Below are 26,965 nucleotides of genomic sequence, written 5' to 3'. Positions count from 1 at the left end.
CCAGGACACTGGGGTAACACCCCTACTCTTCTCCAGAAACACCCCGGGATTGTTAATGAGCACAGAGAGTCAGGACCTCGGTTTTACGTCTCATCCGAAGGACGGCGCCTGTTTACAGTCTAGTGTCCCCGTCACTATACTGGGGCTTCAGGACCCACACAGACCTGCTGCAGGTTCTCTGACCTGGGAGCAGAGTCACAGGCCCACCTGTCAGGAAGAGAAGCACCAGCCCCTTCCTCTCCATCCCGGCAGATCCGCTCAGAGGCGAAGGCGCGGCGTGGCTTCTGGCTCCGGGTTCGAATCCTCCTGCGTGACACAGCACAGGCGCATCTGACACAGCTCCTACAGGTCTCTGGCGGAGCTCGGGTCTCGCTCATGGGCTCAGTGAGATCTGAATTAACTCAGCCCTGCTGGGCTGCTACCGATCCCCCTGGCTGGTGTGGATCGGTCACTAGTGGAGACTGGGGGAGACGCAGGAATCTGGAGAGGGGCAGGACCCCCCTCTCCCACTCAGAAACATGGGATCCGGACTGCTGGGAGAGATTCCCGACTGGATCCATCAGTCTCCTCCTGCTGTCCTGCTCTCCCTGCTGATAGCATCAAGGAAATGCTGCTGCTGTCTGTGGCTCTTCCTCTCCTTCTCCCTTCTCTACATTCTCTCCACTCTCCTTTCTCCTCTCCTTCTCCCATTCACAGTTTCTCTCCTCTCTCTTGTGCCTCCTCTCTCTGCTGATAGCATCAAGGAAACACTCCTGCTGTCTGTGGCTCTTCCTCTCCTTCTCCTCTCTCTACTCTCTCCACTCTCCTTTCTCCTCTCCTTCTCCCATTCACAGTTTCTCTCCTCTCTCTTGTGTCTCCTCTCTATGCTCTCTCCTCTCCACTCTCTCTACCCTCTCCCCTCTCTCTCTCCTCTCTCTGTGATCCACAGTATCTGTCCTGTCTCCTCTCTCCTCTCTCTGCTCTCTCTCCTCTCCACTCTCTCCCCTCTCTCCTTTCTCCTCTCTCTATGATCCACAGTTTCTCTCCTCTCTCTTGTGCCTCCTCTCTCTGCTGATAGCATCACGGAAACACTCCTGTTGTCTGTGGCTGTGTCTGTCTGTGGGAGTGAATGGAGCCATTGATGCAGGAGTGGAGGGGTCAGGCCTGGGTCATGTAGGGGAAAATCAAACAGCCACCGTCTGACGCCATGAGAGACAGAATATTTTTAATTTCCTGTTTGTCTCCCTCTCGCTCAGTATCCCCCTCTCTGTCTCATACCACTGTCTCCCGTCTCTATCTCCCTGTCTCTCCCCTCTCCTGATCCCTCCCCTCTCTCCTCTCTCTGACTCTCCTGCCTTCTCTCTCCTCTCTCTCCCCCATCTCTAACCTGCCTCTCTCTCCTCTCTCTCCCCCATCTCTAACCTGTCTCTCTCCTCTCTCACCCCCATCTCTAACCTGTCTCTCTCTCTCCTCTCTCACCCCCATCTCTAACCTGTCTCTCTCTCCTTTCACCCCCATTTCTAACCTGTCTCTCTCTCACCCCCATTTCTAACCTGTCTCTCTCTCTCCTCTCTCCCTAACTTTCTCTAACTGCAGAGGGATGCACCTTGAACTGAAACCGCAGTGAGGAATAACCAGCTTCCTAAGTAAACAACTTTCCTACGAGACTCAGACTTAGCAGAACTAAGGACAAGGAACACGGATCTTCTTCTGCGTTGCTGGGTAGATAAAAACACGCAGGTTGCTACAGAAATGAGAGCAGCCTGTGGACCTGCTCTCCAGACAGTATCTGTTGATCCCGTTAGAGACACCTGTACTCGTTTAAATCTCTTGCAGGGCAGCAGGCAGCTACTGTCTCAATAACAGGAGGTCCTACACTGAGGGGTCACTGTGCCCTGAGACTTACCTGCTCAGCGCTGTGTGTCGGTGGGTCAGGACGTCTCTCCAGGTGAGCTGTCTGTGGGATGTGTCTGTCTGTCTGTGTTCTTTATTCCTGACTCTCTCTCCTCCTCTCCTCTCGGACACAAACACAGACGCAGCCGGGATGCAAATCAGGGGGTTTCAGTGGGAACAGTGCAGGAAGCACAAACCAGGCTGGAGGACGGATGGACACACACACACTCACTCACATACTCTCACACTCTCACACTCTCACACACACTCACACTCACACACAGCGCTGTGTTCTTTTCTCTTTCAAACACCGGAAATCTTGATCAAGGAGCTCCCTTCAGACTAAAGAGACTCAGTTCCTCCCGCCTGTCAGTGTGGGACACTCCCTTCAGACTAAAGAGACTCAGTTCCTCCCGCCTGTCAGTGTGGGACACTCCCTTCAGACTAAAGAGACTCAGTTCCTCCAGCCTGTCAGTGCGGGATGCTCCCTACAGACTAAAGAGGCTCAGTTCCTCCGGCCTGTCAGTGCGAGACGCTCCCTTCAGACTGAAGAGACTCAGTTCCTCCAGCCTGTCAGTGCGGGACGCTCCCTTCAGACTGAAGAGACTCAGTTCCTCCAGCCTGTCAGTGCGGGACGCTCCCTTCAGACTGAAGAGACTCAGTTCCTCCAGCCTGTCAGTGTGGGACACCCCCCTTCAGACTAAAGAGACTCAGTTCCTGTCGGTCCTCAAGCCCTCTACACTCTAGGGGAGACGGGGTCTCCTGCTGCTGCTGCGCCCCAGAGCGCTGGAACCCTCTCCCCGTGGAACTCGGAGAGTCGCCCTCCCTGAGCTCGACGCCTGCGTCTTCAGAAACGCTCTCCGTTGGTTGTCTGCTCCCTTCCAACCCTCTACTACACTTCCAGTCCCTTGAATTTAATTGTACTACATCTGGTTTTTCCCATCCTTTGACATTGCTTTCCTCCTGAGGCTTACTTTGAGAAGCCACTTTCAGAGGTGTTCCAGTATTATTATCCAATTCAACTTGATTGTCATTATACTCACACAGGCACATAGTTGAGTGAAAAGTGTTTCTCCTGAGTCACTCAGGTGCAGTAAGTAAATAGGACAGCAGGTAAGACAATAGACAGTAACACAATAGCAATAACAGTAACATGTAATAACATAATATCATAATATAATTATATATTATTATTATTATATATAATAATTATTATTATAATTATTATTATTGGGATGAGACTGGGCAGTGGCTAACAGTGGCTCCACCCTGGCAGAAACACCCCCTGCTTTACAAGTTTACAATCCAACAGAACTTCAGCCGGAGCTCTTCCAGATCCTCTCTCTGGTTCCCTTCTCCTTCTGTCCCTTCGGAAGAGGGCAACAGAGGGGCTACAACTTCCTTTGCCTCGCCTGCAGACGACGGGAACGTGCCGCCACCACACAGCATGAGTGACAGTACGGGCACGGAGGGCCTGTTTCCCCACCCAGAGGGAGCGTCACACCCCCCCTTCTCTGGCTGCAGACGTGGGGGTGCACGGGGGTCTCCCCCAGAGCTCACAGCCGGTGCCCTCTGGCCGCCCTCTGGTGTCTTTCAGGACACACTGCGGTCCGAACCTTTGAGCGCAGCTTGTCTGAAAGGTGTTCACACCCGGTCTGGCTCCCAGGAAAGACTCTGATCTGGGCTTGAGTGACCTTTTGTAGAAAGATCGATACTTTATTGATCCCGTGAGGGGAAATTGCAGTGCGACAGCAGCTTCACACAGACAACACAGCCACAGTGTGCCGAATGATACAATAATAATAATAATACAATACAATACAATCAGTTCAGTGAGGGGTGCACTAAAAGAGTTTCTCACAGTCCAGGACACACAAAGAACAAACTAGAACAGCACAGCACGCAGACAAATCGTATCACACACATGAATATAAATATAGATGTAAATATAGATATAGATATAAATATAAATGTAAATGTATTTTTGTGTTGACAGCACAAAGACTGTCGAAGAATGTTTTGACTCAGAATTTAGGAGATCGTTCCTTTTGTCTATTTGCGTATTTGCTCCACTGTTATCTTCCTGTTTTTTTTAATTATTTGCTATATTTTCTCCTGTGATTCCTCCTATCGTTACCTTATATTGGGTCATTAAGCTACGGTGTTTCTTACCTATTCAGCCCTGTTTGCTGGGTTGTTAGATGGTCTGATTCCCAGTTTCGTCTCCTTTGTGTTTGATCGCAGCTCGTCTGGAAAGGGTCTTGACACCCTGTATCGTTCACACCAGGCCGTGTCGCAGACAGTGGCTGCCGTCACCCACTTCATCTGTCTCTGGAGCTGTCATCGAGAGCACACGGAATTTGACCGGAAGCCAGTGCAGGGACTCCAGGATAGGAGTAACGTGAACACTTGCACTAGACCTGGTCAAATGACTTTATGTCATTGTCCAAAAATCATACATTCTGCACAACAAGCTAGGAAAAATGCCACTGGTGGGATGCGGACCCAGGATCTCCTGTTTACTAAACAGGCACTTTAGCCAACTAAACTATGGCACCGCTCAGAGACATCTGTGCTCAGTGCGTGCTGAACCTGCTCAGAGAGCAAGTTGCCTCCTTTACATGCAATGGCAGCTCCGACACTAAGTGAAACGAAGAGAAATGGCTTTTATCTGGCACTTTTCATGTCCAATGCGCTTGACATCTCCCAAGGGCAACACAGTTCTTTTGTGAATTTTGGACCTACTGCAGCTTTCATGCAACCTTATCCTTCAGGTTGATTCATATAAGTACTCATAGACCGTAAACCTGTGCTGGTCTACTCATGTTAAGACTGTTTGCTCCAAAGGTCAGCAGCGCTAATATTTCCTGCGAAGACTACGAGTGTCTGGGGTTCGACAGGAAGTGATGCTTCTCTTCTGCCGCGCTGTAATCGAGAGCATGATCAAATACGGGATTTCAGTGTGGTTCGGTCATCTAGCAGTTCATTTTACATGGCAAATGACCCGACTCATCCAGACAGCTCTGAAGGTCAAGGGAGTGAGACAGCAGCCCCTCCCTGCTGACAATCTTTGAAAAATCAGCCAGGAAAAATGATATCAGGTCCTTCCCACATCCTCAGCCCTGACTACCAACTTCCTCCTTCTGGCCAACGTTTCAGGGGTCCCAAACGTAAGTCAAACAGATACAGACCGTTCCTTTGTTGCACTATGCGTGACGGCTGTCGCTGCAAATGTCCGGGATAAACACACTTTTGCCTCTTACAGCCCACTTGAGTGCGATAGGTTTTGTCATGATGTGTCAGAAACGTCCCATGTTGTTATGTGTCCTACTGTACGTGTGCAATAGAGTGATGTGCGATGTTTTTCTGATTTTTTTGCGACAGTAAAATGTGCAACGATGTTCTTTTTTGCATGCTATTGAAGTGTACAGGAGTGCTTGGTGTCCATACAGACATTCCCTCGATGGGGACAGTAAAAGTCTTCTCTCTTTGCTGGACATTTTTTTTTTCCCATCGGTTGAGAAAGTTGACATGTGAAAGAGTGTGGAGTGTTAAAGTAGTTTATTTTATTGCTGTTGCTTTGTGTGAATGTACTGTGATCTGTTGGGGGAATTTAAAGATGATCTCATCTGTGCCAGTGTGGGCATGACTCTGTAAATGGCTGGCTTAGCTTGTAACTCATAACTGCACACCAAGATAACGAGAAGCAGCAGACAAATGTCTCTTGTGATCTCTGTGATGGACTTGTCTCCTATCCAGGGTGTGTGAGTGTGTGTGTGTGTCCTGTGATGGACTCGTGTCCTGTCCAGGGTGTGTGAGTGTGTGTGTGTGTCCTGTGATGGACTGGTGTCCTGTCCAGGGTGTGTGAGTGTGTGTTTGTCCTGTGATGGACTGGTGTCCTGTCCAGGGTCTGTGAGTGTGTGTGTCCTGTGATGGACTCGTGTCCTGTCCAGGGTGTGTGAGTGTGTGTGTCCTGTGATGGACTGGTGTCCTGTCCAGGGTGTGTGAGTGTGTGTGTGTGTGTCCTGTGATGGACTGGCGTCCTGTCCAGGGTGTGTGAGTGTGTGTGTGTGTCCTGTGATGGACTGGTGTCCTGTCCAGGGTGTGTGTGTGTGTGTGTCCTGTGATGGAATGGTGTCCTGTCCAGGGTGTGTGTGTGTGTCCTGTGATGGACTGGTGTCCTGTCCAGGGTGTGTGTGTGTGTCCTGTGATGGACTGTTGTCCTGTCCAGGGTGTGTGTGAGTGTGTCCTGTGATGGACTGGTGTCCTGTCCAGGGTGTGTGAGTGTGTGTCCTGTGATGGACTGGTGTCCTGTCCAGGGTGTGTGTGTGTGTCCTGTGATGGACTGTTGTCCTGTCCAGGGTGTGTGTGAGTGTGTGTGTGTGTCCTGTGATGGACTGGTGTCCTGTCCAGGGTGTGTGAGTGTGTGTCCTGTGATGGACTGGTGTCCTGTCCAGGGTGTGTGAGTGTGTGTGTGTGTGTCCTGTGATGGACTGGCGTCCTGTCCAGGGTGTGTGAGTGTGTGTGTGTGTCCTGTGATGGACTGGTGTCCTGTCCAGGGTGTGTGTGTGTGTGTGTCCTGTGATGGAATGGTGTCCTGTCCAGGGTGTGTGTGTGTGTCCTGTGATGGACTGGTGTCCTGTCCAGGGTGTGTGTGTGTGTCCTGTGATGGACTGATGTCCTGTCCAGGGTGTGTGTGTGTGTCCTGTGATGGACTGATGTCCTGTCCAGGGTGTGTATGTGTGTGTGTCCTGTGATGGACTGATGTCCTGTCCAGGGTGTGTGTGAGTGTGTGTGTGTGTCCTGTGATGGACTGGTGTCCTGTCCAGGGTGTGTGTGTGTGTGTGTCCTGTGATGGACTGATGTCCTGTCCAGGGTGTGTGTCCGTTTCTGCTTTTCTGCGTGGAATGAACCCGCGCCGCGCTCTTCCACGGAGCAGGGCTGTGGGTGTGTCGGGGTTCCTCTCCCACTCAGAAAAGTTCAGATCTGCGTCAGTGGTGGGTTTTTTTGTTTTAACGACCGATGCGTGAAGCAATCAGGATAAAAAGAGACACGCGTGTGGCTTTCTTGCGGGTTCCCCCGTCTCGCGTGAAGAGCACGAAAAAATGTCACTCGGTAAGAATTTGGACCTTCACTCCCACGATCCCCAGCAAACGCGGTAGAGGCAGCAGCTATAAGAGAAGATCAATTCACTTTATGATCACTTATGAGGAATTGGTCTTGTCGCAGAGCCCAGCTGGCTCTCCAGGAGACACACAGACAGGGAGAGAGAGAAGCTGGGGGTCAGAGCGCAGGGTCGGCCATTGTACAGCTCCACCTGGAGCAGCTGGGGTTCAGGGCCTCGCTCAGGGGCCCCAACGGAGTAGGATTCCTCTGCGGGCCGCGGGATTCGACCCGGCAAACTCCTTCCAGCCCCAGGCGCTGATCCTGAGCCACAGAGCCACCACTCCTTTGTATATAAGGAATTAATTCAACACACCAGCAACCCCGGAGCTGCCCCTATAATGAAGGATGCTGGAAAAAGTTTCCTCTTACACAAAAGGCAGCTCATATTATTCAACCCCCCCCCGCCCCCCCGTACACCTATAGAGCGCCTCTTCCGGACTCTCCAGCTCTCTCCGGGTCACGGGGATCCCCTCCACCGCAGCCCGGCCTGGATGACGTTTAGGGTATTGTTTTAAAAACAACAACAACAACAACATTTTGACTCCCCCGTCTCTTTCTTTTCCAGAAGTAGAGAAGATCAGCGACCGAAAATGGTCGGAGAACACGGGTAGGTGTGTCGGGAACCCCGAGGTCGAGAGGGACGCGCACAAGGCGGCTTAAAAGATCAGACGCTGTTAAACGAAGGGAACTTCTCATCCCGTTATATTAGAAGGACGGAAGTCTGAGAAAATCTAGGATATTCTTGAGCAGGAGCAGCGTTAAGTGAGATCTCATTTGAAACTTAATGCCTCCCCCCAAACAGCCAACGGGTGGGTATATTATCCTCGGGAATCTCTTCCCTCTGTCCAAATCGCTTCAACTGTGGGAACGCGTAGACCTGACGGAAGTCTGATAGGACTTTGGGCGCCCTCTGGCGGAAAAGGGCCGCATTACCAGCCGCCCGGCTGTTCAGCCATGAGGCGTCCTCAAACAACTAGTCAAAAAAAAAGTGTGTCCTCGTTACTGCTGAAGTTACGGCTCAAAGACCAGCTTATTAGATGTCAACTACCACCGTGTCCTCATCGATGTTCTAGCGAATTCATTTTTATTTCGGGATCTAAGCGAAAACGGCGCTGGGGTTCTCCTCCCGGGAAACCGCGCAAACTCCCGGCTCTCTCCTCCCTGTTGCCGGGACGAGCTTTTCCCGCAGCGGCCGAAGCAGCTGTATTTGAACACTCTCCCTCTCTCTCTCTCAATTCAATTCAAGGTGCTTTATTAGCATGACCGATGGGTACAATCAGTGTTGCCAAAGCAAATAAAAATAATAAAATTAACATGGAACAAAACAAAAAATAGAAGTAAAATAAAATCTACAGACATGTTTACAGACATTTACAACAAAGACATATTATAAAATATTGACATATGTAGGCTGTACTGTAGGCGGCTGGAGCATTATTGGGAGACAGACTCACTGTTCCTCAGGCTGTGACAGGAGATCACATACTGGGCTGCCAGATCAACTGAGTTCCCTCCTCCCTCTCCCAGTAGGATTGGGACCCGTTGTGATTCTGGCAGGTGTGGGAACTCTGGGATTAGATTTCTGAATTTCGGGAAGAATGTTTCTCTAATCCCAGAGTATCTGTCACAGTGCAGTAGGAAGTGCACCTCTGTCTCTATTTCTCCCCCTGGCAGTGGGAGCACAGCCTGTCCCCTCTGGGCAGCCAGGTCTGCCTGTGTCGCCCAGTTTCTATGGCCAGGTTGTGGTCACTGAGCCTGTACTTCGTCAGGGTCTGTTTCTGTTTGTTATTTTTTATTTTGGTCAAATAATCAGGTAGTGTGTATTGTCTGTTAAGGGTTCTGTAGCATTCCAGTTGATGTTGTGTTTGTGTGTGTGTGTCCCAGTGTGTGAGATATTGCTGTTTGATCTGTGCTGTGATGTGGTTGAGTCTGGGTTGTGGTGCTCTAGCAGTGCTGTCCTGAGGCTGGTTAGGGTTGGTGTGGCTCAGGTCGGTGAGCCTCAGGACCAGCTGGCTCAGGGGGCTCTGTTTTGGGTTTAGCTCTTGGCTCAGCAGGGCTTTGTGGTGGTAGGAATTGTGGTCGCTGTTTTTTAGGTGTAGCCAATACTTTAATATTCTTTTCTGTATGTTAATCAATAGTGGGTACTGGCCTAATTCGGCCCTGCACCCGTTGTTAGGTGTTTTTCTCTGCACACGGAGGATGTTTCTACAGATCTCCACGTGCAGAGTTTCTGTGGGGTGTTTGTCCCATTGAGTGTAATCCTGGTCTGTGAGGGGACCCCACACTTCACTGCCATATAGGGCAAGGGGTTGGATTACACTTTCAAATATTTGGAGGCAGATTCTTGTTGGTGGGTTGATGTTGAAGAGCCTCTTTCTTATTGCGTAGAAAGCCCTGAGTGCCTTCTCCCTCAGTGCCTTCACTGTCAGGTCAAAACTCCCGGAAGAGCTGATGGTGAGACCGAGATATGTGTAGCTGGATGTGTGCTCCAATGTGTTGTTGTTCAGTGTGAATTTGTACCTGTTTCCCTGAGGTCTGGCTTTCTTCTGGAAAACCATAACTCTGGTCTTGTCCAGATTGACTGTCAGCACCCAGGTCTGACAGTCCTGCTCCAGCAGTGCCAGGTTCTGCTGTTCTGGGTCCAGATGGGCTGTCAGTGCCCAGGTCTGACAGTCCTGCTGCAGCAGTGCCAGGTTCTGCTGTTCTGTGTCCAGATGGGCTGTCAGTGCCCAGGTCTGACAGTGCTGCTCCAGCAGTGCCAGGTTCTGCTGTTCTGGGTCCAGATTGACAGTCAGCGCCCAGGTCTGACAGTACTGCTCCAGCAGTGCCAGGTTCTGCTGCTCTGGGTCCAGATTGACAGCCAGATTGACTGCAGCCCCTGTTCTGTGGGCGACAGCAGGACCAGGTCATCTGCGTAGAGCAGGAACTTGATTTCTGTGTGGTGTAGTGTGAGACCAGGAGGTGCAGACTGCTCCAACATTCCTGCTAATTCGTTGATATAGATATTGAACAGTGTTGGGCCTCTCTCTCCCCTCTCCCCTTACTATCTCCTCTCTCTCCCCCTCATTCTCTCTCCTCTCTCTTTCTCCCCTCACTCTCTCCCCTCTCTCTCCCCTCTCTCTCCCCTCTCTCTCCTTACTCTCTCCTTACTCTCTCCTTACTCTCTCCTTACTCTCTCCTTACTCTCTCCTTTCTCTAACAGGGACTGGAAGAGAGGCAGCAGCAGAGGGAGAAAGAGCTGAGGCAGCAGCAGAGGGAGACAGAGCTGAGGCAGGAGCAGGAGGAGAGACAGAGACAGCAGCAGAGGGAGGCAGAGCTGAGGCAGGAGCTGGAGGAGAGGCAGAGGCAGCAGCAGAGGGAGGCAGAGCTGAGGCAGGAGCTGGAGGAGATACAGAGGCAGCAGCAGAGGGTGGCAGAGCTGAGGCAGGAGCTGGAGGAGATACAGAGGCAGCAGCAGAGGGAGTCAGAGCTGAGGCAGGAGCTGGAGGAGATACAGAGGCAGCAGCAGAGGGAGACAGAGCTGAGGCAGGAGCTGGAAGAGAAGCAGCAGCAGAGGGAGGCAGAGCTGAGGCAGGAGCTGGAGGAGAAGCAGCAGCAGAGGGAGGCAGAGCTGAGGCAGGAGTTGGAGGAGAGGCAGCAGCAGAGGGAGACAAAACTGAGGCAGGAGCTGGAGGAGAGACAGAGGCAGCAGCAGAGGGAGGCAGAGCTGAGGCAGGAGCTGGAGGAGAGGCAGCAGCAGAGGGAGGCAGAGCTGAGGCAGGAGCTGGAGGAGATACAGCAGTGGAGGCAGAAGAAATGGGCCCGGCCGAGGCAGAGGAGAGAGGAAGGCGCGCCGGACTCCGCCCAGCTCGGCCCGAAGCTGAGAATCCAGTACAAGCCTCCGCGCCGTGTTTTCCGCCGTAAGTACGCCTCCCGCTGGCACAGCCCTGCCACGACCAGAGCCTCGCGCCCTCAGTGCCTTCCTTACACTTCTGTATAGCGCCTTGCTGGACCCTCCCCTCAGAGCTCTTCCCAGGTCACGGGGAATCCCACTACCACCACCAGTGTGCAGCCCCCACCTGGAGGATGCTCCAGTCCGTTCCGCCCACAGCTGCTCTCTGGGGGGGAGGAGAGCAGAGGGATGCTCGTCACCCGCTGTGCTGCTCCCGTATTCCAGCCCCGTTTTCCCTGTGTTTTCCAGGATCCGGGACCGAAGGGACCGGGCCGGACTCGGGACACGTCCCGCACGGAGCGCAGCAGCCGGACAGCAGAGAAGCATCGCGCTGCAGCCTGCAGTAGCGTCGACAGCCAGCGACACACCCCACACAGAGACCCTCATCCAGGCAACTTAATCCACACAGAGACCCTCATCCAGGCAATTTAATCCACACAGAGACCTCATCCAGGCAACTTAATCCACACAGAGACCTCATCCAGCCAATTTAATCCGGACAGAGACCCTCATCCACGCAACTTAATCCAGACAGAGACCTCAACCAGGCAATTTAATCGAGACAGAGACCCTCATCCAGGCAATTTAATCGAGACAGCACCCTGATCAAGACAGCAGTTAAATCCAGACAGCAATCTCATCCGTGTTATTTCATCTCTGCCAGTGTGACTTTTGCAACTCCTGCTCTTAAAAAAGATGTATTCGGATTCTGAAGATTCTGACTTTGTAATGACAATAATAACTGTGATCATAAGAATATGAAAAGCATAATAAAGACTGAAATGTTGGCTGTGCCCTCTTGAAATCTCTCTCCCAGAGCTTGTCAGGTGCGGAAGGAAGAACGGGCGGTAAGGTTTTGGGAGAGCAGATCCCATTTTCCGGTGGAATCTTCCGAGCCAAAACGTAACCTAGCATCTCTTTAAATAAAAAAATCAACAGACAGACGCACTTTAATTCTATAAACAACCTTTACTTCCTTTAAATTCAATACAATCATAAGAAACAAATCAGATCATCAAAACCAAATAAGCGTTTGGCGCCTACAGCCCTGAATTGGAAAAAATGCTTCGAAAACAGATGGATGAACTATAAAAGTTACAACTGAACAGTAATTCACACAACAGCATCAAATAGCAAACTGCAGGCATCAGATAGCATGGAAAATAACTCAGTCATCTATTATAAAGCTAGTCTTAAGGCTAAAGAATTTTTATACTAAAGTCTTGCTCTGAGTAAACATTCAGCAGTATATAAAATATCATTTGATTATAGAGCCTTGTAACTAAGATATGCTATTAAAGAATTGTTAAGATCTGTTTAGAAAATGGAGAAATAAACTTCATGCAAAATGCGAGTTAATCTCTGATGTTGCTTAAATACCCAATTTCTATGGAATTGGTCCATTTTTCAGTACAATGTACCATCGATGTCCCCTGGCTGTAGTTTGGTGTCCCACTGTTTCCCTCCTCTTCTGTCTCTGGAGTGAAGCACTGCCGGGTTTATGAGGCCCACGTCATGTGATCCAAGTCCACCAATCGCAACCAGACACCGGGCCATGAGGCTTTAAGACAGGTGTGCTTCAGCACAGGAAGTGACATCGACACTGTGTGTTGTGCACCCACCCAATCTGACTGGAGACAGAATAACTGGAAAACAGACAAAATAATCTAACAACCCAGTGAATATGGCTAAATACCTAAGAAACATTCAGAAATGAAATGAGAAATTATATAACAAATAATCTTAGAGAAAATCTGATGAAGCAGTATAAAAAATGGACGAAAATAAACAAAACACAAGGTCACAATTGTCTTAAAATACCCAAGGTTTAAAACGGCAAAATATGGGATTGAAAGTTTGACCATGGGTTCTCCGACAATCTTACACAATAACTGTTATCTCTAGCATGTCACGTTTCTTATACCAATCTTTCACTTTTTTTGTAATTGCATTACAGAATCAATTTTTGACTTCCTCAGGCTTGTGTTGCACCCATGAATACCAGTGTTCACCAAAAGAGGACCAGCTCCGTGAAGCATTACTCTATTTGTTCTTAAACATGAACTTATGCACTGGCCTGATTTGCTGCGTTTTTCGAGGTCTTGTGGATGGACATGCTTCTTTTCACTGTCCAGAGAGCTCCACAATTTCACCGGTGCATCTATCTCCGCGTGGTCATACGTGTTAAATGTCTTCAGTTCTTCTATTGCGGATTTCTTGTCAATAGTTTTCCAGTATTCTGGTATCTCTCCTTTACCTTGAAAGGTCTTGCTATAACACTTCTCCAGCTTGTCTTTAAAGGCACAGATGAACCACTTCCAATACATCTGTGCAGAGTTATCTGGGGTGATGTGCCATCTATTGAAGGGTGGACCTGCTTCTCTGTATCTCCTCCACAGAGTTTCTCTTGATTCGTCGTTATTGGGCAGGAAAGTCCCATCACTGCAGACGGAGGTGGTACAGATCTCTATGGAGAAGTTCTGAGTGCCGTGGTGAAACCAGCCATTCACAGCCCTGGGGCGATGAAATTGGACACAGTGATCTGTAGAGTGGTCAGGGATACTGTTGGTACAAACAGCGCAACAGAGAGGGCACTGCTCCCAGCACCCACTGAGCTGCTTCGACAGAATGTAATCGGGGCTTTCCCAGAACTTGTTGATGTCTACTCCACCTTTGGTTTCTTCTGATAAAGTGTGATGCATCGCTATGATGGATTCATATACCTTTTCTTTCAGACACTGCAGGTCAATGTCCTCTTTCTCAATAGTCCTAAAGTAATTCCGTGGAATGTCCATGTCACTCCCCAGTTCTGAACAAAATTCATCCAGCCACATGGAGACATTGCCCTGCTTATCTTCAACAAGCCCTGTTACTTTACAAACTGTGAATATAATGCAGTCTATCAGATATGTGAGATTATCGGTCAAGATCTCAGTAATTCTCTCCCTCCCACTGTGTTTACAGTATTTTTCAACACAGTCTGTTATATACCTGTCAAAACAATCCTTTGGTGCAACAAAGTATTCTTCATACAAATCAAATCTCTCCTTCTCAGCCAGGTATATCAGTAGGTGATTTTCCAGGTTGGATCTATTACTGTTGAAAGCTGGATCGGTCGACCTCATCTCGCCTGCAATTCTGATGCCAATTTTTTCATACACTGCCTGCTGGACAGCGGTTTTCAGTTTTCCATGAAGGAAATCAACAAGAATGTTGAGGGCTGTGCTTTGTTGGCAGAAACTCTTAAAGATTTGTAGATATTCCTCTCTCTTGCTTTTGAAGTACAGCATTGGGTTGTTTGCCTTCTTGAATGCTTCCTGCTTTACCTTGAACTGTTCTGCTGCAAACACACAAAGATGGGCAGATAACTCGATTCTGTAGTTATCTGTTAATGCAAAGTGTTTTGTATGTTCTTCAAAGTCTTTGATCCCTGATTGTATTAGATTTAGTATTGCATTGATGTAGCCCTCATCGAAGTCCAGTATCGCATCCTGCAGATCATCAATGTATTGTTTAATTGTTTTCGATATACTTGCTGAAAGATGGATTACACTTTCTTCATCTGTTGGAGTAAAAGAGTGTGTAAAAATTCCATATTTGGATTTTTTATGAATGTGTTTTTTCTCATCAAACTGAAAGGTTTGGGGACGCTCAGTAATTACTTGTCTGGAATTTGCTTTTGTTTTAAATGTTTCACAAAAGATTTTTTCCACTGCTGCATCGATGTTGACGTCTTTCTCTGCAGGGGTCTTTGAGGCAACTCTGGTCATCAGTTCCACCCAGAGTTTCTCAAACTCTTTATCCATTGTCTCATCACACTCGCTAATTAGATTAGAAGCCAGACATCTGCTTTTTGCGAGCAGCTCTGCCAGGTACTGGGATTTCTTTTGATCCAGTCCAGATCTAGACTTACGTTGTGCAATCCATTTTTTACATCTCCTCTGGGTGTCCTCGATGAGCTCCTCTTTCACTGTCTGTAATCTGAAATCAATGTTATTTTTCCACTGATTCAATATATGTGGATATTTCTCCTTTTTAAAGTACTCTTCAGTTTCTTCTGAAATGGCTTTTGCCTGCTGCTCAAACGACTTTTTAATGCTTGAGCTGTCTACTGCTTGCACTTGATCACTCATGATTTGGTGCCGCAGTGTCCTTTGCAGGTCAAGACCACATTTTCTCAGCTGCCATGTCCAATTTCCACAATTTACTTCTAACCTCTTATAAACCATGACTTCCAAACTGTTTCGAAAGCTGAAAACAAAGTTTTCCCCTAGCAGTGCATTCCACATGGCCACTATCCGCAATTTCATTTCTGAGATAGAAGCAAACCTACAGTCCGACTTCCATTCTCTTATTCCGAGTATTGTGCTCTTCAGTTCTTGGACGTTTTCGCTGTAGCTTGGGTTGGGAGGTGCTGTTGATGGGTTTCCTTCAAAAAGATTTTTGAAAAAGTAAACGTGCTTTCTTACGTCAAATTGAATGATGTCATTAAAACTTGTAGCATCAAACCCTTCTTCACTGGCTGCAATGCGAGCCATTTCATCCAGTGTCTCCTGTAGGCGCATCCTTCCTGTCATATTGTCTTCACTGGCAGATGGTTCTGCAACATTTTGATGCACAAAAAGGCAGCTTGGAGTGATACTGACTCTCTTCATCCTCATAAAAGCCTGGACACAAATCTGAAGAATATCTTGCATATCCAGTAAGCTCTCTCCCATGATGTTAATTAGGGTTGCATCAGCTATTCCAACGATAAATGTAGCGAGTTCATTGGCATGGGCCAGTGCAGTTGCATTATTAATCTCCGGTGATTGAAGGCCTTCTGTGTCCACTATTAGGACAAAGTCATACTGCAACTCATCTCTGATCTTTTGATCCACTGTCACTAACTGCATGAATGCTCCTCTTGTGCATCTTCCTGCACTCACTGGAAAGTGAAGACCAAACATAGTGTTCAGTAATGTGGACTTGCCAGAGCTTTGAACACCAAGAATGGACAGAACAAATATCTGTTTGTCACCAACTTTATGGATCAGTTTGTCCAGCACTGCTTCGATCCATCCAAGAGGGACGTAGGAAGCATCCCCATCCATCAGTTCAAGAGGATATCCTGCGATCAACATTTCAGCCCCTATCCCTGGAAGAGCAGTAAGATACTGTTTTTCATCTGCCATATCTGGTGACATTTTCAAAGCTTCATAGATCTGACTGACTTCTCGCAACAAATGCTGAAGGCCAAAGTTTGAAGCATCGAGTTCCCGAGATATATTCTCCGCTGTCTTTTGCAATTGACTTTCATCGCCTCCGTTTGAGGTGCGCTGCGATTTCATGTCCACCCATGTTGAGTGGTAGAGCGCTTGAAGTTTAGTGAGTGAATCTGTGGTAAGATCATCCAGGAGTGTTCCTAACCACTGCAGCATGTACAGTTTAGTGTCCGGAGAAAGTGAAGAGGAGCCGAGACACTCCAGGAAGGATCTCATGAGGTTCTTGAGAGGGAAAGCTTTGCCCAGCTGTTCTTTGCGTAAGTCTTCTTTCTTAGCTTGGATTTTACTCTTTTGCTGCTCAATACTGGTAAAGGCACTAGACTGTAGTCGATAAGACTCTTTATCTTTCCTGCACCATTCATACCAGAGATCACCTTGTAATGGTAGAAATGTCCTTTTCACATTGGCCAGGTCTTCTTTCTTTATTAGATCCATAAGTCTCTGGGCAATTTCATGACCTTCTCTGCATTTCTCATTGACTTCATCTGTTACAATGCTATGTCGTCTGGCTACTTCTATGCAGGCTTTTAAAGAGCACTTTTTATCCTTAGTACCTAGAAAATGTTTGATGTGAGAAATGATTTCATCTGTTAACTGGGCTTCATTCTTATTGTGAACTGCAAGTTTCACCTTAGTTGGATTAGGTCTGTGAGCAACCTTTTCTTTTTCTGCAAAGAGACAGATGACCAGTGTGGAGCTCTTGAGGAGAGAAGAGAGAAGTCTCTTTTCTGGTGTCATTCAAAGAGGATTCCGAAAGCAGAACCACGATAACAGCACTGACTTCCTGCAGAAACGCGATCTGCTCCTTGTGGTTGCTGGCGTCGCCGTGCAGATTAGTGAACGCCACGCAGCTGTTAAGAACGTCGTCTTCCATTCCACCTGGCCAGTACCACGCAATCTCCACCAGCCCATCCGTGAGAAGGCATTCCCTCGTACTGCCTTTGCAGTGCCGGTGGAAGAAAACATTGTGCTTCTGTCTGTTGATTACGCTGTTCAGGATTTTCGATTTAGATGTCGGGCATATTCCAAACCTAATGAAAGACACTATCAGTACAGATGCCTGGAACAAAAGTCCGCTTTTGACACTGTCTTTATTGGCACCTTTACTTTTCCAGCTCTTCTTAACCTGCTGAAATGCCCACATGGGAAATTCGGTCGTATTGTTTCGTGGGTCAGGTACTAGCAGAGGCAGGGCATATTGGCACTTGGTCAGTTTCATACACATCCACTGCCTCAGGAAATCGCTAGCACAAAGGAACACAGCCATCTGAATATCCATGGGATGGATCTGCAATTCTTCCTCTGTGTCATCATCACACACATTTGTATCACCCAGGAAATCATCGACATCACAGCTGACCTCTGCACTCTTGTGATGTGGCTGCCCTTTTTCCTTGACGCACAGCACACTCCTGGCTCGGTAGTCCAGCATCATGAGCTTGTACAGGTAATAAAAAGACAGTTCCTCTTCTGCGGTTGGCTGAGTGTTACTCAATGATAACTTGTTTACAGTTAGTACATCTGTCTTTGTCAGTTTTACAGAATAGAACTTCTGGAGTCCGAGTCTTTCCAGTAGTTTCATAAAAATATGTGCTTTCTCCCCTGCTCCTGACGGCTGGGTTCCAATGCTCTCCTCTTTGTTTCTCGTGCCCAAGACGCTCGGCTTGTCCTCTTGTTCCCCCACCTGCAGCTGCCGCTTGCCTTCTTGTGAGGATTCGGAGAAGCGGATCTCTGTACACAGGGATACTTTGTCCAGCTGTTGTATCTCATTTTTCTCCGTCCCCAAGACGATGGAGTGTAGCTCTTTTTCAATTCTCTCCCAGTCTTGACGTGGACTGTCACAGTCCAGTATTGCAGAAAGGTCACTGGGAGGGGTGTCTCTGAAGTGTGCTTTAAAGAACTCCAGTCGTCTCCCCTTCTCTTCATAAGAAACTTTTCCTCCATCAGAGGATATTGAAAGGGCTAAATGCCACAAGAAAGCCAGGGCTCTATCTGCACTCTTAGCACTCAGCTGGATGTACTGGGTATGTTTACTGAGCAGTGTTTCCTCAATGAAGTCAATTTCCGCCCACCCAAGAAGGTGAGAAAATATACCATCTTTTGCACTATATCCCAAAATGTTGACGATGGAAAGGATTAGCATCTCTTCCCTGTATTGATTGGTCTCCCTTTGCGTTCTCAGCAATGAGTTCAATGAGAGCAAGACTGTAAGTGTTGCTTTGATTTTTGCTTCCTGAACACTTTCCAGGTCATAGTGTGAAAATCTTTCACCTCTGGTCTCTTCTTTAGCTGTCTTGAGAATTTCTATGAAATGTGACAAATCAGCAACAACAACATCTTTGTGGATCTTCTCAGCGGACTGATGAGCCCATTTCAGTAATTGGGCCTTACTTGGGAAGCTTTTCACCTGAAACGAATAAGGCTCAATTAAATCACACATCAGTGCCCTGAGAGTTGTGGTTTCTGCAGGAGCAAGATGCTCGTTTTCTTGAGTCACTTGAAGTAAAAAATCTTGAAAGACTTTGTCAGAAAGACATGATTCTACCCAAATAGCATGGCTTCCCGTTTTTTCATACAACTTAATCTTGAATTGGAGTAATTCTTTCAGGCGCGCTTCACTGTCTGACGTCTGCCTGCCCCTCATGGAACTGAGAAGATTTTTAACGTCTGTGACTGCAGAGAGCACATTCTCACCCCATAGTGTCTCGGGGCTCAAGTTTGTGATCGACTTGTACGCTTCCCTGAGAATGTTGCTCAGCATTGTGACGTCTTTAAAATCCTTTCTGTGAGCGGAGAGGATGATTTCCCAAACAGGCATGAGAGTTACTCCTCTGTCGATGACACACCAGGTTCTGTTACTGGATACAAGAGCAGATCTCCACTGTAGGTAGTTATCTGTTTCAGCTGGACCCCCAGTTTTACTCACAGAGAGCTGGATTTTGTTCAGAAGAGCTTCACTGAGCCCTCCAGAAAGGAATTCCTTCAGTTCAGATGAAAGGAACCCCGCATTGACCTCAGCGGTCAACGAGGAAGCTACACTGCACCGAAAGCCAATGTAGGCGGACAGGACCTGAGACATGACTCCCTCCACCTCTGTGAGCTCGTTGTTCATGATGCCCTCAGCAGCTGCCTTCCAGCAGAACCTCCCGCCAAAGTGAAAAGGACCCTGGTTCACATGGGACCCAAACCTTTCAAAATACTGGCGAACTTCTGCAGTGAATTCAGAAGTTTTCTGAGCTTTGTTAATATTCAGCAGAATTTTTTCCAGGTTCTGCAGCTCACGCAAAGCTGCAGTCGATAGTTTCACCTGTTCCTTAGCAATAAAGGCAGAAGCCAGGGGTATGTACTTGTACACTGTAGTGCACTTGTAGGAGACCTCACAAGAAGACGCGCGTTTCTCTCCGAATTCTTCTGAATTGCGTTTTTCTCTTGTGCCCGCTAGGCTGACACCGCGGACACCAGTAGATACCACGCAGTTGCTGCTGAAGCCGAGCCTTTCCACAATCTTCTGGAAAAGCGACTGAGATTCAAGGGTTGAAAAGTCTCTCTGTGCATAAAAGGAGCTCTGCTCCAGACCCTTCAGGCAGAACAGTTTCGGGACCTGAATGAGCTGCTGTCTTTTCTCCAGCATGTCCTGCAGTTTCCCAGTTTTAAATACCCCCTCCAGAGCCAGGCCACCAGACGCATGCAGCAACACCTCCTCGCTGGAGACACGTTCTGGAGGATTACGGGGAGTGATGTCTAGAACAGCGAGCTGCTGCAAGATGCTTTCTAGTTCCTTCCGAGGCTGTCGAGACTGCCCCCAGCTCTCTACAGGGAGCCCTAGAGATGAGCATAGCTCCTTCGCTCTTGCTTCAAGATCTGTGTGGCCGTGTTCTTTTTCCGTTCTGATCAGTTCAGTGAGAGCCCGTTTTGTTTTCTCTAGTTTCTCCTGCAGTCTCTCCATTTGCTCTTCCGCCAGGTCGCTAGATTTCACATTTGGATCGGGAGTTCTGACAAGTTTGTGAAGAGCACTTTTCTCCCACACTTCTCGCACGTGCAGTTCTAACTTTGCGTACTCCTCCTCCGTGACAAACTGTAAAGAGTTTGTGTTTGTAAGATGGAGACTATGTAGCTTTGGTAGCCAGTACTCTGCTTCGAGGCCCATGCTTTCAAGCTCTTTGGAAAGTTCCGCCTGTTTTTGGTCCATCGATCTTTTCAAATCTTCACTTTCCATACTTATCTGAAAAAAACAGAGACATTTGTCCATCAACAAGGTGACCAAATTCCCCAAAACGCGTCCCATTTCTCTTGTCTGCTCCTTTCCCCCATTTCAAATAGCCATCTTAGATCGCACAATTATTTGGTCAAAATGTAAATGATTTTTTGTAGACTCACCGCATCAATACAGTAACAGACAATCGAATTACGGTGTCATAATGACACCGATAATGATAAATATTTAGTCAATGACAAATATTTAGTGAAAAGCAGTATCAGGTAAAATAAAGTAGAAATTCCCTATATCATGAAAATATACTTTTTTCCAGTATTCGCTCTAAACACTACTTAACTATCTATTGTCAAAATGATCATTAGAGATGTTTTTACTGTTTAAGAAGTATAACTACGTATAACACTAGGTGACCGCCAAATCTGCTGTACTGACAGGCCTCCCGGGTACGAACCGCAGAGAGTTATCTTTTGTCCACAAAAACACCTTGTCTACATATCTGGAAATAAATGGGTTTTTTTTTTCTCTCCAATTAGGAACATAATTCATCACTTGAAGACCCTTCGTAAGGTAAAACTGAATAAACCCAAAAACGAAAATCCCATTACCTGTAAAATCTTCCTGTTCGTTCACAGAATTCATTCCCAGATCAATATTTATCCTGACAGAACACTGAATCATCCATGTAGGAGTGGCAATAGCTCATCTCCAATTTACCCTGCTATAGTAGCTATCTTGCCGTAAACGTTTAACTTTTGTGGGAGGCTGTAAAGTCACATTACCTCACTAGGTGTCTTAAAATCACTGTGTGGGTAAAGGACCTATCTCCGTTCAAATGCACCTACCCCCGTGTAACTGGAATTAACTGCCTGCTGAAAAAACACAGGGCTGTAAAACCTTCTACCAGCATGTCTTATATCCAGCAGCCATGCACCCTGCAGCTCCCAGCTGGCAGCCCCCTCCTCACTGGAGCCCAGCAGGTGGGAGCCTGGCCAGTACCTGGAGGGGAGACTCCTGGGAAAAACTAAGGTTGCTGCTGGGAGAGGTGTTAGTGGGGCCAGCAGGGGGCGCTCTCACCCTGCGGTCTGTGTGGGTCCTGATGCCCCAGTATAGTGACGGGGGACACTGGGCTGTAAACAAGCGCCGTCCTTCGGATGAGACGTCAAACCGAGGTCCTGACTCTCTGTGGTCATTAACAATCCCGGGGTGTTTCTGGAGAAGAGTAGGGGTGTTACCCCAGTGTCCTGGCTTGATTCCCTCCCTGGTCTTGACCCATCATGGCCTCCTAATCACCCCCATCTCTGAACTGGCTCCATCCCTCTGCTCTCCTCCCCACTGAGAGCTGGTGTGAAGGGAGCGTTATGGCGCACTATGGCTGCCGTCGCATCATCCAGGTGGGGCTGCACACTGGTGGTGGTAGTGGGATTCCCCATGACCTGTCAAGCGCTTTGAGTGGAGTGTCCAGAAAAGCGCTATATAAGTGTAAGCAATTATTATTATTATGTCTTGTAAACCAGCTCCTTATTGGACGAAGTGTATTACCAGTCAGCAGTGAATCAACTGATGCAGAAGTCGTGGTAGGTAATCTTTTGCTTAAAAATCACATGGTTTGCAAGAATGTGACAAGCTTTTGTTTTTTAATTTTAAATTACTATGGAATACTTTCATGGGTATACAGTTTATCAGAATATGTAGCACTTCTTCAATATATGTCATGTCTAGGAGTTGATACCTCCTTGTGATTATTATTTTCTATACACCCGTCTCCCCACTGCTCTCTCCAGTCCAGGGTCACAGACTGAGGGGAGCTGGAGTCTGTCCCAGCAAGCAACAGGCACAAGGCAGGGAACACACTGGACAGGACAGCAGTCCATCACAGGACACACACACACTCACACACCCTGGACAGGACACCAGTCCATCACAGGACACACACACACTCATACACCCTGGACAGGACACCAGTCCATCACAGGACACACACACACACTCACACACCCTGGACAGGACACCAGTCCATCACAGGACACACACACACACTCACACACCCTGGACAGGACACCAGTCCATCACAGGACACACACACACACACACACACACACACCCTGGACAGGACACCAGTCCATCACAGGACACACACACTCACACACCCTGGACAGGACACCAGTCCATCACAGGACACACACACACACCCTGGACGGGACACCAGTCCATCACAGGACACATACTCACACACCCTGGAGAGGACAGCAGTCTATCACAGGACACACACACACTCACACACCCTGGACAGGACACCAGTCCATCACAGGACACACACACACTCATACACCCTGGACAGGACACCAGTCCATCACAGGACACACACACACACTCACACACCCTGGACAGGACACCAGTCCATCACAGGACACACACACACACTCACACACCCTGGACAGGACACCAGTCCATCACAGGACACACACACACACACACACACACCCTGGACAGGACACCAGTCCATCACAGGACACACACACACACACACACACACACACCCTGGACAGGACACCAGTCCATCACAGGACACACACACTCACACACCCTGGACAGGACACCAGTCCATCACAGGACACACACACACACCCTGGACGGGACACACACTCACACCAGGGCCAGTTTTCCCAGAAGCGAATTCACCCAACAGCCTGTCATTGGACTGTGGGAGGAACCAGAGTCCCCGGAGCAAACTGTCATGGAAATATAACTATCAAGGAAGCCACAAGAGAGAGTTCTCACCTGAGTAAGGTCTTTATTTCAATATTGCAATATTGGGAGCCCTGCTGCTCACACACACTCACACACCCTGGACAGGACACCAGTCCATCACAGGACACACACACACACACACACACACACACACACACCCTGGACAGGACACCAGTCCATCACAGGACACACACACACATACACACACCCTGGACAGGACACCAGTCCATCACAGGACACACACACACTCACACACCCTGGACAGGACACCAGTCCATCAAAGGACACACACACACACACTCACACACCCTGGACAGGACACCAGTCCATCACAGGACACACACACACACTCACACACCCTGGACAGGACACCAGTCCATCACAGGACACACACACACACACTCACACACCCTGGACAGGACACCAGTCCATCACAGGACACACACACTCACACACCCTGGACAGGACACCAGTCCATCACAGGACACACACACACACCCTGGACGGGACACACACTCACACCAGGGCCAGTTTTCCCAGAAGCGAATTCACCCAACAGCCTGTCATTGGACTGTGGGAGGAACCAGAGTCCCTGGAGCAAACCCACATGAACATGCAAACTCCACACAGACAGCAGCACAGGTTTAGAATCGATACCGTGCTGCCCCTACAGAGAGACCCCCCTTCTTAATATCCCCTCCCTGTGTAAAATATATATATCCCTGCCTTGACAGCATGCTCGCGATTAATTTCATTAACATCGTTTCCTGTCTTGAGGATAGCAGTTTGCGTCTGCGGTTCGAATATTTTGATCTTGATTGGCTTACATCTCAGGAATCTTCCGAATTCGAAAGCAAGAGCAGGGCGGATGTGTCTTTTCTTTTTCAAGAACAGAGAAAAAACGACGGTGAACATTATTTTGCTACTCAACAGAAGCAGAACTCTGATTGACGCCGGCAGTTTAGCATTCTGAACTGTGTTTCGTCATGAAATGCGTTCACACCAACATCAGCGCTTAAGAACGAGTGCGAAAGTGTATTAATTTCAACCCAGAAGGTGTACTGTATAGCGTCCAGAGCACGATACTGTTGTGAAACACCCCGTCCCCGCCTCCAAAATACAGCTTTTGTTCGAGAGCTTGATTTCAAGAGTTTATACACCGGAAGCTTTCGTTTTCATTCCTCATAGCTCGTCACAACGCCATTTCCCCCAACATTACCTGTACAGGCGAAGCCGCTCGCCGGAGACTTGGATCTTGTGTTTGTGCTGGAAACTGATCTCACGTGAACTGTACCTGACGGCAGTTTGAAATGGTGCAGGTCGCTGTTTCCGCATTTAACTCTGGACAAGGCTCTTAAAACGAAAGTATAAAGTAGAACTTGCAGTTCAGGAAGTGTGTGGGTTTCCTCAAGGTGGGTGGGTGTGTGTGTGTGTGTGTGTGTGTGTGTGTGTGTGTGTGTGTGTCCTGTGATAGACAGTTGTCCTGTCCAGGGGGTGTGTGTGTGTGTGTGTGTGTGTGTGTGTGTGTGTGTGTGTGTGTGTGTGTGTGTGTGTCCTGTGATAGACAGTTGTCCTGTCCAGGGTGTGTGTGTGTGTGTGTGTGTGTGTGTGTGTGTGTGTGTGTGTGTGTGTGTGTGTGTGTGTGTGTGTGTGTGTGTGTGACTGTCCTGTGATGGACTGGTGTCCTGTCCAGGGTGTGTGAGTGTGTGTGTCCTGTGATGGACGGGTGTCCTGTCCAGGGTGTGTGACTGTGTCCTGTGATGGACCCTGGTCTTGTAAACCAGCTCCTTATTGGACGAAGTGTATTAACAGTCAGCAGTGAATCAACTGAAGCAGAAGTCGTGGTAGGTAATCTTTTGCTTAAAAATCACATGGTTTGCAAGAATGTGACAAGCTTTTGTTTTTTAATTTTAAATTACTATGGAATACTTTCATGGGTATACAGTTTATCAGAATATGTAGCACCTCTTCTATATATGGCATGTCTAGGAGTTGATACCTCCCTGTGATTATTATTTTCTATCTACCCGTCTCCCCACTGCTCTGTCCAGTCCAGGGTCACAGACTGGGGGAGCTGGAGTCTGTTCCAGCAAGCAACAGGCACAAGGCAGGGTACACACTGGACAGGACAGCAGTCCATCACAGGACACACACACACTCAGACACCCTGGACAGGACACCAGTCCATCACAGGACACACACACACTCACACACCCTGGACAGGACACCAGTCCATCACAGGACACACACACACACCCTGGACGGGACACACACTCACACCAGGGCCAGTTTTCCCAGAAGCGAATTCACCCAACAGCCTGTCATTGGACTGTGGGAGGAACCAGAGTCCCCGGAGCAAACTGTCATGGAAATATAACTATCAAGGAAGCCACAAGAGAGAGTTCTCACCTGAGTAAGGTCTTTATTTCAATATTGCAATATTGGGAGCCCTGCTGCTCACACACACTCACATTCCCTGGACAGGACACCAGTCCATCACAGGACACACACACACACACACACACACCCTGGACAGGACACCAGTCCATCACAGGACACACACACACACACATACACACACCCTGGACAGGACACCAGTCCATCACAGGACACACACACACTCACACACCCTGGACAGGACACCAGTCCATCACAGGACACACACACACACACTCACACACCCTGGACAGGACACCAGTCCATCACAGGACACACACACACACTCACACACCCTGGACAGGACACCAGTCCATCACAGGACACACACACACACACTCACACACCCTGGACAGGACACCAGTCCATCACAGGACACACACACTCACACACCCTGGACAGGACACCAGTCCATCACAGGACACACACACACACCCTGGACGGGACACACACTCACACCAGGGCCAGTTTTCCCAGAAGCGAATTCACCCAACAGCCTGTCATTGGACTGTGGGAGGAACCAGAGTCCCTGGAGCAAACCCACATGAACATGCAAACTCCACACAGACAGCACCACAGGTTTAGAATCGATACCGTGCTGCCCCTACAGAGAGACCCCCTTTCTTAATATCCCCTCCCTGTGTAAAATATATATATCCCTGCCTTGACAGCATGCTCGCGATTAATTTCATTAACATCGTTTCCTGTCTTGAGGATAGCAGTTTGCGTCTGCGGTTCGAATATTTCGATCTTGATTGGCTTACATCTCAGGAATCTTCCGAATTCGAAAGCAAGAGCAGGGCGGATGTGTCTTTTCTTTTTCAAGAACAGAGAAAAAACGACGGTGAACATTATTTTGCTACTCAACAGAAGCAGAACTCTGATTGACGCCGGCAGTTTAGCATTCTGAACTGTGTTTCGTCATGAAATGCGTTCACACCAACATCAGCGCTTAAGAACGAGTGCGAAAGTGTATTAATTTCAACCCAGAAGGTGTACTGTATAGCGTCCAGAGCACGATACTGTTGTGAAACACCCCGTCCCCGCCTCCAAAATACAGCTTTTGTTCGAGAGCTTGATTTCAAGAGTTTATACACCGGAAGCTTTCGTTTTCATTCCTCATAGCTCATCACGACGCCATTTCCCCCAACATTACCTGTACAGGCGAAGCCGCTCGCCGGAGACTTGGATCTTGTGTTTGTGCTGGAAACTGATCTCACGTGAACTGTACCTGACGGCAGTTTGAAATGGTGCAGGTCGCTGTTTCCGCATTTAACTCTGGACAAGGCTCTTAAAACGAAAGTATAAAGTAGAACTTGCAGTTCAGGAAGT

At 48.4% G+C, this 26,965-nt stretch overlaps 3 protein-coding genes and 1 long non-coding RNA gene across 4 annotated transcripts; 1 reads left to right on the top strand and 3 right to left on the bottom strand.

Moving 5' to 3' along the window:
• Positions 1 to 258: 258 nt before the first annotated feature.
• On the bottom strand, positions 259 to 25,180 carry LOC148666378 (uncharacterized). The gene is made up of 4 exons (XM_088630973.1): positions 25,163 to 25,180; positions 24,861 to 24,984; positions 5,811 to 6,721; positions 259 to 306 (listed from the first exon to the last, which is right to left on the bottom strand). Exons 1-4 carry the CDS (start codon positions 25,178 to 25,180, stop codon positions 259 to 261), a joined length of 1,101 nt encoding a protein of 366 aa, XP_088487099.1.
• Positions 6,978 to 11,757, top strand: LOC148666381 (uncharacterized). The gene is made up of 4 exons (XM_088632915.1): positions 6,978 to 6,987; positions 7,604 to 7,689; positions 10,241 to 10,937; positions 11,219 to 11,757. Exons 1-4 carry the CDS (start codon positions 6,978 to 6,980, stop codon positions 11,314 to 11,316), a joined length of 891 nt encoding a protein of 296 aa, XP_088489041.1. The 3' UTR covers positions 11,317 to 11,757.
• On the bottom strand, positions 11,919 to 18,473 carry LOC148666380 (interferon-induced very large GTPase 1-like). The gene has a single exon (XM_088631703.1). It carries the CDS (start codon positions 16,969 to 16,971, stop codon positions 12,901 to 12,903), a length of 4,071 nt encoding a protein of 1,356 aa, XP_088487829.1. The 5' UTR covers positions 16,972 to 18,473; the 3' UTR covers positions 11,919 to 12,900.
• Positions 20,108 to 24,623, bottom strand: LOC148666379 (uncharacterized). The gene is made up of 2 exons (XR_015936637.1): positions 24,417 to 24,623; positions 20,108 to 20,455 (listed from the first exon to the last, which is right to left on the bottom strand). It is a non-coding gene; the product is annotated as an uncharacterized LOC148666379 (long non-coding RNA).
• Positions 25,181 to 26,965: the final 1,785 nt, after the last annotated feature.

This window comes from Lepisosteus platostomus, chromosome 5 (genome assembly GCF_059453375.1).
Source record: "Lepisosteus platostomus isolate fLepPlt1 chromosome 5, fLepPlt1.hap1, whole genome shotgun sequence".
Taxonomy (NCBI): Eukaryota; Metazoa; Chordata; class Actinopteri; order Semionotiformes; family Lepisosteidae; genus Lepisosteus; species Lepisosteus platostomus.
The sequence above is the reverse complement of the archived record's forward strand: the minus strand, read 5'-3'. Positions and strand labels throughout refer to the sequence as shown.

Excerpts from the sequence above, each read along its gene's own strand:
- LOC148666381 (XM_088632915.1), top strand. Across the intron at positions 7,690-10,240 it reads TCGAGAGGGACGCGCACAAG|GGACTGGAAGAGAGGCAGCA; the intron begins GCGGCTTAAAAG and ends TTTCTCTAACAG. Across the intron at positions 10,938-11,218 it reads TCCGCGCCGTGTTTTCCGCC|GATCCGGGACCGAAGGGACC; the intron begins GTAAGTACGCCT and ends TGTGTTTTCCAG.
- LOC148666380 (XM_088631703.1), bottom strand. The coding sequence starts at position 16,971 with ATGACACCAGAAAAGAGACTTCTCTCTTCTCTCCTCAAGAGCTCCACA.
- LOC148666378 (XM_088630973.1), bottom strand. Across the intron at positions 6,722-24,860 it reads CACCAGTCCATCACAGGACA|GACACACACACACACACACC; the intron begins GTCACACACACA and ends AGTCCATCACAG. Across the intron at positions 307-5,810 it reads ACACCCTGGACAGGACACGA|GAGGATTCGAACCCGGAGCC; the intron begins GTCCATCACAGG and ends TGTGTCACGCAG.